The sequence below is a fragment of the Ylistrum balloti genome, unplaced genomic scaffold (assembly GCF_031769215.1).
Source record: "Ylistrum balloti isolate Yb309-2 unplaced genomic scaffold, AGI_CSIRO_Ybal_v1 Utg370328, whole genome shotgun sequence".
NCBI lineage: Eukaryota > Metazoa > Mollusca > Bivalvia > Pectinida > Pectinidae > Ylistrum > Ylistrum balloti.
Window position 1 is genome coordinate 142,734 of NW_026782239.1, and position 14,456 is coordinate 157,189.

The 14,456-nt window shown below is 36.7% G+C and overlaps 1 protein-coding gene across 1 annotated transcript in view; it reads left to right on the forward strand.

The window, feature by feature from the left end:
- The window catches only part of LOC132553446 (acetylcholine receptor subunit alpha-1-B-like), a 75,874-nt gene that overhangs the window by 22,720 nt on the left and 38,698 nt on the right, over positions 1–14,456 (forward strand). The window contains exon 2 of the mRNA XM_060217691.1: positions 10,976–11,202. Coding sequence (XP_060073674.1) covers positions 10,976–11,202 — 227 coding nt within the window. The remainder of the gene's footprint in view (positions 1–10,975; positions 11,203–14,456) is intronic.

Genomic DNA, 14,456 nt, shown 5'->3' on the forward strand with positions numbered 1-14,456 from the left:
TTTGTCAGTAAACGCTGTCCAGTGGGGTCCCAATGAAGCTTAGTGATACCAATGGAGAGAAAATTGCTTGGCTCACTCGCCTCTAAACGCAATTTTCGTAGATAGGCTTGCTTTATAAGTCAGTCACCTTTCGTCGTCTTTCACTGACTGTCATTTCCTTTCGAGTGGTATTCAGGGTTTGTCCTGATTAATACGCCTTAATTGAGGCTTGGTAGATTCCCGTACAAGCCAGACTTCTGTGTTTTTTTGTATTATCCCGTCTCAGCATCACATTCGTGGTGAGAATTTCATCTTCTTTCAGCAGACTATCAGAATTTGCTCCATCACATTTCTCCGTCTAATTACCGCCTTCCTCAATATATGAAGCTGTTGTGAATAGACATATTTATCATGCGTCCGCACCTTGTCCTCTTCTCTAAAACCACTTACCTGCATCTTATCGGCCGTAATTATTTTCTGGTCTAGTGAGGTTCCTTTCCTTGCAGGAATGCATGTAGAATCTAGATCGTCATTATTATTTCGTGTTGTCCTTGATACTTGTAAAAATCTCTGTACGTTGACAGAATTACAAAAAAGGATATCTTTTCTGAAAGCACTATCTGTTCACAGTTATGGATTTGGCGTATTTACAACATGGCGGTGTGTGACTGAGGATAATTAACTTAATTACGGCTTCCATTGTGAAGATAAGGCTCTCGCTATACGCCAGATATCAGATCTCGCGATAACTTACGACAAAAGTCATAATACGTTTTTTTCTTTTGAAACTATTATGAAATCTTGCTACGGCAATGAAATAATCACTTTCGCTGCTTCACAAATCGATAGACATATTGCAAAGAATTACTACAAACGATATGTTTATGGACTTGATGCTATTATTGCGATGCAGTCTGATGTACGGTGTAAGAAAGCAATGCAGATATATCCCAAACGTTTTGTAATTAAACTCAGAAACTGCTCTGCTGAGAATGCAGTTTTGATTCCTTGCACGCCATACATTTAACTTCTGTTTGATATTGTACATCTCTCCCGTTCTCTTGATACTCCATGATTTTGGTTCATGAAGAATTGTAGCGGTATATCGGTTTTGTCACGAACAAATGTTTCCGCCATAAATAATTGGCCTAAAGATATTGATATTATACCATTGGGCTTGTATTAATGTAATACTACTGACAACATAATTTTTTATGTGGTGACACTTATTGGAGCTGTAATTGACTGAAGGTTTTGATTGTTTTCGTTGTGACGTTATAACCTTATGATGTCATATGTAGTATGACGTCACTAAGGAATATATATTGACCGAAAATGCGTCCAATTTATACTATATACCTGTTAACTCAAAATCTACGATCCTTTGATAGTTCAGTTCTTAATTTTCTGATGCGCTATATTTAGACGGTTTAATTTTCGTATTTACTTGACCAATGTCGTCTGACCAAAGTGACCACAGTGAAGATATTTTTATGCTAAAAATAGTTTTGAAATTCATTAGAATAAGTTCTTAAATGGTACAGAACAGCCAAAATTTGGTTTTCTTTGTGGAATATCCCTATAATATTTCCAAAATGAGATGGACTTGGCGTTGATCTTATAGTACATAGTATGACTGTGTATGTAGTCCATTTTAAAGTAAGGCAGGTAGGCCGTTTTATAAGAAAATAAACATGTATAGCGATATTCGTTTCACATCGCGGTTACTCAAACAGGTATAAATGATATAAGTGTCACTTATCAACTTTATGTCGAATGTTTTTATGTTACTTATTTACATCGCTTGTAGAATATATAACACAGCTCGTAAAAGATTGGAGTGTGACGATGACTACACGGTCACCTTCATCTTATATCACAGTCAGTAGAAGATTGGAGTGTGACGATGACTACACGGTCACCTTCATCTTATATCACAGTCAGTAGAAGATTGGAGTGTCACGATGACTACACGGTCACCTTCATCTTATATCACAGTCAGTAGAAGATTGGAGTGTCACGATGACGACACTGTCACCTTCATCTTATAACACAACCAGTGGACGATTTGAGTGTGAAGTTTCCATGTCTACACTGTCACCTTCCTCTTATAACACAGCCAGTAGACGATTGGAGCGTGACGATGACTACGCGGTCACCTTCATCTTATAACACAGCCAGTAGACGATTTGAGTGTGAAGTTTCCATGTCTACACTGTCACCTTCATCTTATAACACAGCCAGTAGACGATTGGAGTGTGACGATGACTACGCGGTCACCTTCATCTTATAACACAGCCAGTAGACGATTTGAGTGTGAAGTTTCCATGTCTACACTGTCACCTTCATCTTATAACACAGCCAGTAGACGATTTGACTGTGAAGTTTCCACGTCTACACTGTCACCTTCATCTTATAACACAGCCAGTAGAAGATTAGAATGTGACGTTTCGATGACTACGTGGTCACCTTCATCTGAAAAATGACAAATGTGGAGCTTCTAGCACTGACGTACGTAGTGTACGGCTGTTATTGTATTGCAATCCTTTGTACACTAAGGTCGAAAAAGCTGTGACGAGATGGTGAACAGATTATAGAGGGCAACAACGTTCTGTTGACAATTCGGCTACTCATTTGTACACCATCTCGTACGCTACGTACGCGAGTGCTAGAGCGATCCACATTGGTCGTTTTTCTGATGAAGGTTACCATGTGGTCACCCGAAACGAGACAGTCTAATATTCTACTTGTTGTGTTATAAGAACTTTTATTCTATTGACATTACCAACCTGACGAAAATGTAAAAAAAAAACCTCACTTATTTCGCTTGGTCTAACTTGAGTAGGGAGCATTCTGGGTATAATGCCATATTGTTTCCGGAAGACGGAAGATACGTGTAGATAAAATATATGTAATTGCTTCTTGCATGAAAATACCGACAATAAACACCAAGAAACACATCATCATGAGACATGACGTCAGCAATATTGTTTTATTATTGTTATCATATTACATGACGCATACCAAAAGAAAAAGTAACCTTTACGTAAGATTCATAATAAGTATTTGATATTTGAACCCCTTTTATGAATTTTATGAACCTGGCGTTTACAGTGAATATTACCTGAAATGTAAATCGGTTCTTTTTCAAGACATCATTAGCAGCTAATTGCTTTTTGTGTTTTTAATATTACGCAATATTTATGAGTTTGTGCCATAACGTGACGCCAATTTACTGCGTAAGCGGAGTTCTGCGACAATATATCATTACTTCTGACTTTACATAGTAAAAAAACTGACATTTACATCAAAATACCAGTCATTGTTTCTATGCAATTATGAAACCTTTTTATGAAGCCGGACAACGCCATATTTAAAGACAAAAATCACGTTGTCAACACATCAATGAATCTATGATGTTCTTTCTTTCAAACGTTCAATATTACAGATATCGTTCTACCTGTATTGAAATTGACATTGCCAGCCCTGAAAGGTAAACCTATATGTTTTTTTCTGGGGTCAAGACGATGGATGGGCATATCAACGTAAGGTACTAGTTTATGAATGGAGGCCGCCATGTCTGTTTGCTATACGAGTGTCTACTTGGGACACCCATACTCTAATGTAACACTGACATTAAGCCTTCTCGGTGTTACGTTTCACAGGATCAATATCCCTACGATTGATTCTACATAAAGTATATAACATTGTCGGTCGCTCTGTCTAAACACTCTCATAACAGATAAGTATGTCGTGTGATGATACACTCCCAGATATATGTTGTAATTGGTTATAAAGCGATATCGTATATGCATTCAGAACTCCAATATATAAAGCGAAACTGGTACACTTGTGTTGTCATGTTGCATTGCATTCAAGCGTGCGATGTGATCGTGATCTTCCTACAAAGTAAGACTTTAAAGATTCATTAATGCCATGGATTGCAGAAGTTTAAAGCTGTAAATGAATGAATTGTTTATATCTATAATGTAAGGTCTTGTATCAGTAACTTAGTGGTGATAAATTCGTATTCATAAATATAGTATATAAAATGTGGCTTGACATGTCAAAATGATTGAAAAACATTAGATTACGTGTAAAGTGGATGTTTATGATAAATTTGTACAGGACAATAACTCACAACTCAAAAACACTTGATCTTCAATGAGACTACTGTTTAACATCCGTTGTTGCCATGGTACTCTTCGAATACGTTTGCCATATAACCTGTGGCAGTTGTAGATCTGTGCTGTCGTTGTTGTATCCTTGGACACGACACATTGCCTTAATTGCTGTGGACGGTATACGACAGGCCTCCCGTAAGTTGATCAGTGAGGTAGTCACCAGATTCCACCATTATACCCCGCCTCAAAATGATCTTGCTGTTCACGGAACTATAAAAACTGACAAAGAAACAAGCAAACCTCGTCATATAACGATAGCGAGCTGCAAGTACTCACCTAGCAGGATATGACGTCATTTGCTCAACACTCTAGAATACCAAACCAGCTACTAGTGATCAGGGAACTAAAAACCAAACTCACCGGATAAAAATAGACCTCACATAATGAAGAGTTACGCCCACGAATATTGTGCGCTTAACCAGTAATAAGTTCCTAAATAAGGACTTTTGGGGACTCATGAATCCATAACACTTACAGGATAAGGGATTTTAACTACGCATGAATCCAGTTCCTGACTTGATATAGAAATGCGAGGACTCACAAATCCAGTACCTGACAGGATATACATGACGAGGACTCACAGATCCAGGACTTGACCGGATATAGATGTACGAGGACTCCCAAATCCAGTTCCTGACCGAATAAAGATGTATGAGGATTTCCAAATCCAGAACATCTTATAGGATATAGAAATGGAAGGACTCACAGAACCAGTACCTGACCGAATAAAAATGAGCGAGAACTCACATATCCTGTACCTGACCGGATATAGATTTACGAAGACGAACATATTCAGAACACTTAACTGGATACAGAAGCACGAAGACTCACATGTGCAGTACACGTAACCGAATATTTGGAAAGACAAAGGCCATGAATACAGCATGCCTTATCGGATAAAAGATCGGATCGCGACAACTAGTCCAAAAAGAGATCAGTAAAAATAAGGAGACCGCTCAATCATTGTTATCTAATATAAATGTCGGAAAAATTCACAAACGCAATGGCTGTCCTTGGCTTCAGAGTTTGGCAATATTTCAGTGCACGAGTGTCGAAAACAGTGCTCGCATCATCAACAATACCGATGCAGAATATAACAGATTGGTATCCCGGCGCATTCGCAATGACAGTCTTAAAATCATCTTTTATTTTAGTTAATAAAAAAATTCCAAGAACAAATAACCTGAACCTTATAATAACTTCACTGGAGAAAGAAAGATATTTTAAAGGGATTTCAAAACTATTTTTTCATGTTTTTTTCCTTTAGTACCTAAGGTTAATATTAATATTTATGAACATGTGTCGTGTCATTTGTTGCAACACATTTTCGTGAAGTGAACTCTAAACCTGTTGAAACCGGTGGAATAGCGTCAATTACTGCATACGATCATATTTTAGGAAAATTCAATATATCTTTTCTTTGTTATAGGTGACATGAACTTATTATTGTATGCAAAATCGTGCCGCTTGTTTATTTTGATATCGTGTCTATCGGAGTGTGTCATCAGAGATAAATATAGGTCTGACGTTTGAAATACCACAATCACCGTCTTTGTTTGGAAACAACTGTCAGCGGTTCGTTTGTTCATTCATGGCTTCGCGAATAAACGGCATGATTTCTGCCGTTGGTGTGTACCACTGTGGATGATTGAAGCATCATTCGCATGCCTAGGCTGTCTCCTACTTGTTTTGTCAATATTCTGGCCGTAAGAACATTTTGCTCTGTGCAACGAAACCTCTTTGTTGTGTTTTAGCTCATTCAAATCTTTCCACGAGCCAGTTGCTATCTTCCAAACCCTAAACACATTTTAGCAAAAGCCTGCAGAGATATTACAAAAGATTCGTTTTCTTTCATTAATCACCTTTAAACCTTATTCATGCAATGTTAAACTATAAACACGGTCTAAACTGAATTTGGATTAGGCGGATCGTAGCCAATCTCCACTTCCTGAAGGTCGCGGTGTACTTTCCCGTGTTTTATCGCTATGTAGAGATATGGTATCATCCACCTCTTTATTTGATAAACATTAATATAAGGCAGAAAGTAAGCATGCAGCTTAGTGATAAAAACAACCACATTCAGACAAAACATGTTAGCTCTTCGATAAAGAGCAAGATTTTTAGTTATCTTTTAAAGTGTAAAAAAGTATTGACAACAATAGGATTAGAATATATAATGCCCTGCAGTGCACGCCAGTGAGTCACTCAGTGAACAGAAAGGTTCGGACAGGATGGATCCTCAAAGCTAGTTGACTTTTGGGATTTTGAAAAGCAGTTACGACAAAAAAAAAGTTACACAGAGAAATATATGCTTTAATGTATTCATCGTAATTTGCTGAAAATGTATTTTAAATCTGAATATTACTTTTATATACAATCTAAATATAGGCACTAAAGATAACTAGTGGGCTCATCATATATTAAAAAATTATGTATATCTTTTCATTTCAAGTCGATCGGGGAATCGAACCCCGGTCGCCTAGATAAAAGACAGTTGCGTTGCCATCCAGCAATCCATTATTCACACTAAGACTAAGTGAAAACTATGTTAATATATAACGCAGTTACTCAAATACCATCGAATCAGACATCATGCTTCTGACGACAAGACAGGAATTCATGCCATATGTGAATATGGAATATGTGAAGGAAACATGATGCTAAATGAGCAGGTTTAAAATTATATTGGCTTGTTTGTTTATTTCTTATTCTCTCAAAATATGGTAATAAAGCGCTAATCCTTATAAAGATTATCAGAGAATAAATTGCCCCGAAAAAAGAAAAATTCGAAGGGTTATTCATACATAGACCAAAATAGTGATGATACCGTAAACCATTTTATAAGCTGTTGGCAATTAAAATGATAATTGTTGCTATAGGAAACGTTATTTACGTATCTTACATACTAACTGTATATTTACTATGAGCGAGACATACGACATATTGAAACTCTTCAAGACTGTAAGTAAATTGATAAATGTCATTACATCATTTATATCAATCATTTGAACTGCCACCTAGTATTCAAATCTTCCTTAGTGTCACTCTTAATATGTACACAGTGCCGTACAAGGTGTATCGCTCTCTTATCTCGCCTTCAGTCATTGGACATTTAAATCGTGCTTGTTGTTGTAACGACATTTATCATGGTACTGCCACCTGGTGTCAATATTCGTAAGTACAACAAACATTCGATATTCAAAATAACTATCAATCAACGGTGCTAAAATACGAGGGTGATAACGCCGCCTGGCGGTAATTGTGGCAAAAGAGTTATCTTCCGAATGTGTTTAAAACCAACAGTCTCCCGCTCATCTCATGTAACAGGTATAGAACCTGTATCATTGCCTACAAACAATCCAATTGTCCGATCATTTTACATGTCGTTCCTATGCTATTTCCACTAAAAAAGAAATTAATTCTTTCTGATGTCCCTCACTCCCGCCTAATTTGCTACTTTTGCATTACTTTATAAGGTGCGCGTATTTTTATCAGATTATATCGAGCTTCACAATTCCATTAGGCTCTGTTTGCACGACTGTCCCAATGGTTTGTTGTCATAGTGCTCGCCCAACAATATCGCCTAGCTGTCTGTCTTCAAGTCAGGTTCGGACTGGTAAAGTACATCATAGATTGTTCAGAATCTCAATTTTGGTTTGTACCATGAAAGTCCGTCTCACAAAGATATGGCGATCTTGACAGTTCCGGATTACTCTAGACGTAAGGGGAGGGTTTGTTCACGAGGCGCTTACACGTAAAACTACTCGTTTGCCACACCAAAAGAAACATGACGCATTCTTTTTTTCCATGAAATACAATTACGGAACAGACAACTGTAAATGAAATTTCTTTGACAGATTCACGTTTGTAATTATAAACTTTCCGTAAAGGAGCACTGTGATCGCGGAATCCATTATAATTGCTGTTTCAATAACAAAAGTATATTGTAATTAGCGCAAATATATTTTAGCGTCATATTTTCAGTCAGAAAAGCATTAAAATAAGATAACTATTAAAAGATATACATTTAGAATTATGGAAAGCAAAAGCAATACATTTTTTGAAAATAATCAACAAAGAAGACAAACAGACATGCCAACAGAATGTTAATTAAAACTAGAAGTTGATTAAATGAAAGGAAAGCGAGGAAAAAAGAAAAATCGTCAAAAAAGTATAACGAAAATGAAATCATGTAAACCATACGTTCCAGAATGGTTAGCGTCTTTTGCTTTATCGAAAAAAAATTGTTTTAAAAAAAGTCTTGGTTAATCCAAATAAGTAATGTCATGTTCCCAAAAGAAAACAAGGTTAATCACCAAGCGTACCAATGTCTTACTTACTTTTGCAAAAACAAAATCGAATACTTCCAACTAAAATCATTGCGACGGTCATAAAGACCCGTGATCTTCATCAATTGCACCTTTCAAAGTTTTTATAGTATCGGCTGTCGACATCTACGAAATTCTGAGATAAGTAAGTGAACAGGGAACACAGCGCCATTTTATTGCTTCCTGTATATTTTCCTTCCAAGTGACACGATTTCAAAGAATTAGTGCAAAAATATCGTGGGAGCTGTACCGAAAATACTGAATCTTTGATATTGCAAGTGGTAGGCAATTCTTGTGGTCTTTTAATCCACAAGGTTTTCCGTATACAACATGTATATGTTCTTGATATACATGTGTTTGATGCTTTTCAGAAATATATGTGACAATTACAAAATCAATAGAATCATGTGGATGGTGAACCTGTACATCTATATATTGACATTTCTTTCGATCGATTCTGATTTTCCTCAGATGTCGCCAAGCCATAGAAGGACGAAACAGCCGTACATGTATCATGCAAATTAATTCAGTTTTGACCTGACTTTACCTTATTCTGAATTTATATTGAAAGGTTTTATTCACTTGTGTGTCTTCAGATTGTAAATGCTATATCAATATTCGAAATAAAGTGAATATGTTAGTACTTGACATGTGTCTGTGTACGTGTAATTTCTATTTGCGTGTGCTTTGCTCGTTTTAAACCATTGTCAGAATTTTCGCTTTCGCACGTCAGATAAAAATTTGAAACAAACATACACTGTATTACACAACGGGAGTAACTATAAAAACAATCAATCAGTGTCCTTTTCATTTATTCTACAAGGTTTAGATACATGGTAACAAATTTCTCTCCACATCGTTATTCCCCGAACCAAGATATTTTTTTATCGCTGAAATATGCAGGATCTCTCCATCCGCTGGAAAGTATGCTGATGCAGTAGATTACACGGAGTTGCCTTCGTAGCTCTTTGGCGCTGTCTAAAACAACATATGCCATTTTGTCAACTAGGTAGGCTTAGTTTTACAGCCGTCGGCACTTCCTTGCCTGCATGGTTAATCTTTTTACGTAATCCTGACCGCTGTATCATGTCGTTTTATAGCGAGACATCACCGAAACCGGCACACACAAACTAAATTATCCCCAAAGGTGAAATTGTTCTTTTAAATTCGCCAATTAAAAGATACAACAGGAGAAGGGAGCTCCTATGAGGGAAAGTTCTAGCAAATATCAAAGTGCCGTTAAATGGAGATGTCTGTTCTTCTCAGTTTCCTCCAGCTTAAGGCAAAATGACGTTAGGTTTTAAATTATTGCATTGACGCATTTCGGTAGTCTTTTAGGACGAGTTTCAAGTGTGTTTTTATATCTTGCTAGGAAAATGTTGGTGAGAGTTGTCACACCATATATGGATGAAAAAGAGATTAAGAAACCCTATAGTTTATTTATATCTGTAACGCCACAAGACCTGTCTACGTTCCTGACAAATTCATTTCCTTCACGAACCTTGGACATAACGTAATATACTGCATATAATTGATAAAAAAACTAAACTTTAATCATATTTCATGAATAATTTCTCAGCATTTTTGATATTGTATCGATTAAGTGAACCACAATTTTAACGCCAAATTGTGTTAGAAGAAGTCGATGTGTTGTAGCAGGATAATGGCCACATCGAAATGTCAGGTGGATTTTCTCACCACTACTGTCATTAGGTGCCAATTTCAGAGTCCGTAACCTTTACCGGCCACTGTCTCATTATACTTAAGATCGTTATGTTTTGAACTCGGCAGACGATACAAAGTGAACGTGTCTGTTTCATTGTATTTTTGTACTTTCCTATCCTTTCTCTCAAAAACAATTTTTATATCGCTTCAACATTTTGTATAACGTGTGTCGCCCACATATCTTCATCTATCAATCATTTTATTCAGAATGTATAATGTAATTTAATTACTTTTGAAATGATAAGATGTGTTTGTATTGGTAAATATATGTACAATTCGACACCAACACGCCCTAGTGATATTTGTACGCTAGTAAACACGTTTCTAGAACTAGGTACCCTTACGCTAGTAAACACGTTTCTAGAACTAGTTACCCGTACGCTTGTAAACACGTTTCTAGAACTAGTTACCCGTACGCTAGTAAATACGTTCCTAGAACTAGGTACCCGTACGCTAGTAAACACGTTCCTAGAACTAGTTACCCGTACGCTTGTAAACACGTTTCTAGAACTAGTTACCCGTACGCTTGTAAACACGTTTCTAGAACTAGGTACCCGTACGCTAGTAAATACGTTCCTAGAACTAGGTACCCGTACGCTAGTAAACACGTTCCTAGAACTAGGTACTTATTGTACAAGTAAAGCTACTTTATTTTTCCTAACATGTGATTCTGTTATATTCGATGTGATATTTCTGGTTGTAAAAAGTAGGAAGACTCTTGATTTGATTTCTTATCTGCATTTCATGTATATTTTTCAGTTGGTATCACTGGATCAGTAAGAGCTGACACATCCAAGGTTTATATGTCCAAAGAGAAACAGCTCATCAAGAAGCTGTTGGACCGATATGAAAGGTATGGACGAGTTGGAAGACCAGTGGTCAACACGAGCGATAGCATCCTTGTCCACTTTGGGATGTCCCTCATCCAGATCCTCAATGTAGATGAGAAGAACCAGGTGTTGGAGACAAATGTCTGGTTCACCTATGTAAGTAGTCCACTGGTCATTAATTTTGAATTTCTTTGTCTTTTTTTTTTTAATTTAAAGCGGTCACGTGATTATCACGTGTTATAAATTTTGTTATTAGATTGACCTTCTCTGTATTTGGTAAAACAACAGGAAGATACCAACATTTTAACATGATGATAATTTAAACTGAAATTAAATTAAACAAGTGAAAAATATGAACAAATGGAAAGTTTAAATTGAGAGTACCGAAAAAGTACAAGGATGGTAAGACCAGGTGTTCCGGTAAACTTAGCGTTTTCTGCTTTATTGACGTCGCCTGCCATGTAAAGCTTGGTCAATTCAAGTGAGTAAAACCACAATACGATGAGAACTAGGTATACAACAACGGCACCAGTAGGCAAACTAGTGAGCGTCCAAATTTTCAGCTTCATATCACACAAAGCGTAGTAACTTAATTAGAACTTGATAGTCACGTGATGTTCATGCGTAAGCTTTAAAAAGCCAAAGCCAGATTTTTTTTCTGAACTCCTAGATACGTAAAATGTTTTAGTCGTAGCTGATCATATTTAGTTTTTGAGACAGACACAAACAAAATATATACATAATTATCGCACATACATTTCACATGCGGCAGATTTTTTTTTAATATACATAAAACATTTCATATTTTAGTCGGCAATTTCCAATATGGCGGTATCTTTATCAATGATTTAAAGTAATCGGACGCCAACTAAGCTAGAACATATGTCATAAGTAGTATTTTAAAGCGTTCACTTTTAAGAATGAATTACAAGTACTTTAACGTCGAATATTTTCAAAGGGGGTGTAGAAACGGGGGAAGTGGTGCTGGTGGTGCGGGTTCATGATGTTTACTTTTGTTCGTTCTCCGATCCATTTCATTATCATTGTATGTAGAATTTGTGTTGCGATTATTTTCCTGCAACACATCATTGTATGTACATCTTATCAACATCATTCGCAAGTTATAAAATGATAGTTAATAATTCACTGACACAGTCGAACCTCGTTATTTCTAATGCGTATAACTCGAAGACCCCGTTTAATTCGAAGTATTTCGTCGGTTCCTGCTTAACTTTACATAACACTCTTACTTAACTCACTTAAATCGAATACTCCGTTATCTCGAAGTTTTCCCACGCTCCAGCCGGGTTCGAGATAACGAAGTTCGACTGCCAATCACATTTACGATGTTTGCACTCTTTAAGTGTAATTCATTTCGTCTTCTAAGCAAATCATTAGATATACCGCGCCTGGTAAAAAATCATCATTCGATTAGTGTGTCTATATACCATACACATATCAAGACAGGAATATCTTATATGTCAGTCTCTTTCTGGTCAGAACCAGAAGCTTGTTTGCTTCCGTCCTCCATTAAATCTGACTTTAATAAAAAAAAAAAAAAAAAAAATAGCAAAGTATAGAATTGTTGTTGAAATATTTATTCATTAATGAGATAAGTATTTAAACACAAGTACACACTTTTGTTCACAAAAGGGTATAAATTACTTTTCACCAAAATCCATCTTGGATGTGGAAAAGCGGCAAGTTCGGATAAATTATTGGCATGTCAGGATGAAAAAACTGAGAAAAAACTCGGGAAGATCTGGATAAAATCTCATGAAAACTTGTGATTCAAAACTGAAAAATGGCAAGAATGAAGATTTAACTGGTCGCCCCCCTTCCCCCCTCCCCCGCCTTTTTTTATATAAGGGAATGACAATGTCTTTCCTCATTTTTTCTTTTTTTTTTAAATGATAGGTAAATACATAATTTTAAAATCTTTTTGAACTTTTGAGTGAGTTCATACACAACTTGAAATATGTAAGTTACGATTGAAATTCAAACATACACCTAAAATACGTGTTCTTAGCACACAAATTAATAAAAGTATAATAAATATAGATAGAAGTTTAATTAAAAATCATCACTACTGACGCTTTTCCTAAACTGAATTAAACTTAATACGAATGTGCCAAATGTAGTTCCAATATACTGTTATATATTTGAGTGGATTTTTACATTCTCAAAGTTGAGGCTTTCTCTGTGCCATGTTAAACGTGTTTATAGTGCGATAACCATGATATGGTAGAATGACACCCTAATTGACCGCAATAAACAGAAAACTGAGCTACCCAAATCTTATGGTTATCTCATTTGGTTGAACCATGTGTTGGTGACAAAATTAAGTCACAAAAAAGAGTATTAACTACCAATTCCATCCACGTTGGCGAGTTTCAATCATGAATTATAGTCCATAACCTTACTCGCCTACATGTAAATGAACTTTCAATAGAGTAAAAGACGAGTTTTCGCTGCGGGAGATAGATTTCAATTTTAGTTACCTCTTACGATCATGTAATGGGGAAAGCAGGTACAGTGCATTCCGGATCCGGGAGCAAAAAAAAGGATGCTTACGTGGAGTTTGTAAATATTGTCTAGGTTCTTCAGTTTCTACGGCTGGCTTAGTGGAAACAATATCGGCATTGATGTACACGTTAGTTTTGAAACTACCATCCGAGCTATGCTTGCAATATGTTTTGTGGCAGAAAGTTGCCGAGTCCTCGATTAAGCGGTTTTACTTTGGTATTTGCTGACATTTTGATTACCCTGACGATTGATGGTATGAATGACGAGATTGTTTACATGTCCCATTGGTTGTGACAACACAAAAACCGATATGATGGAGGACTGGGAGAAAACCGTTCACGACTACATTGTAGGACAACCGCGCTATGTCACCGTTGGTTCCTTTCATCGAAAGGGACGCTGCTATTCTCGGTAAATCAAATCGTCATTACTTAAAAACACTTATGCAATAGGATTTATAGCATAACATCTCAGATAACCTTCTTGCCTCACTATTGTCCGATCACTATCTCTAGCATTGCACGTTTGATAAGTGGAAAGCTGTTTACGGACACCAGACCACTATCGCTTAGAAATGAAATTGAATGTGTTGTTTTTGTTTTGGTAATGTATTTTCTTACGATCAATAGAAATTCCATTAGATACACGGTGGTGATGTCTTTGCCTGAAATACGTGCTGCCCCAAAGCGGCAGGTCGTAGGGAGATGTTAGGCCAACCCGGAGACTCGCCACGCCTGTCAGATAACCTGCATCCGACTCCGCCTAGATAAGCCTGCTATCGTCCCGCCCAACATGAAGCTGTTCTCATGGTAGAACTGTTATTACGGACATACCTGGTCTAGCTATACATTGATTTATAACCAATGGACTCGCCATCGTGCCTC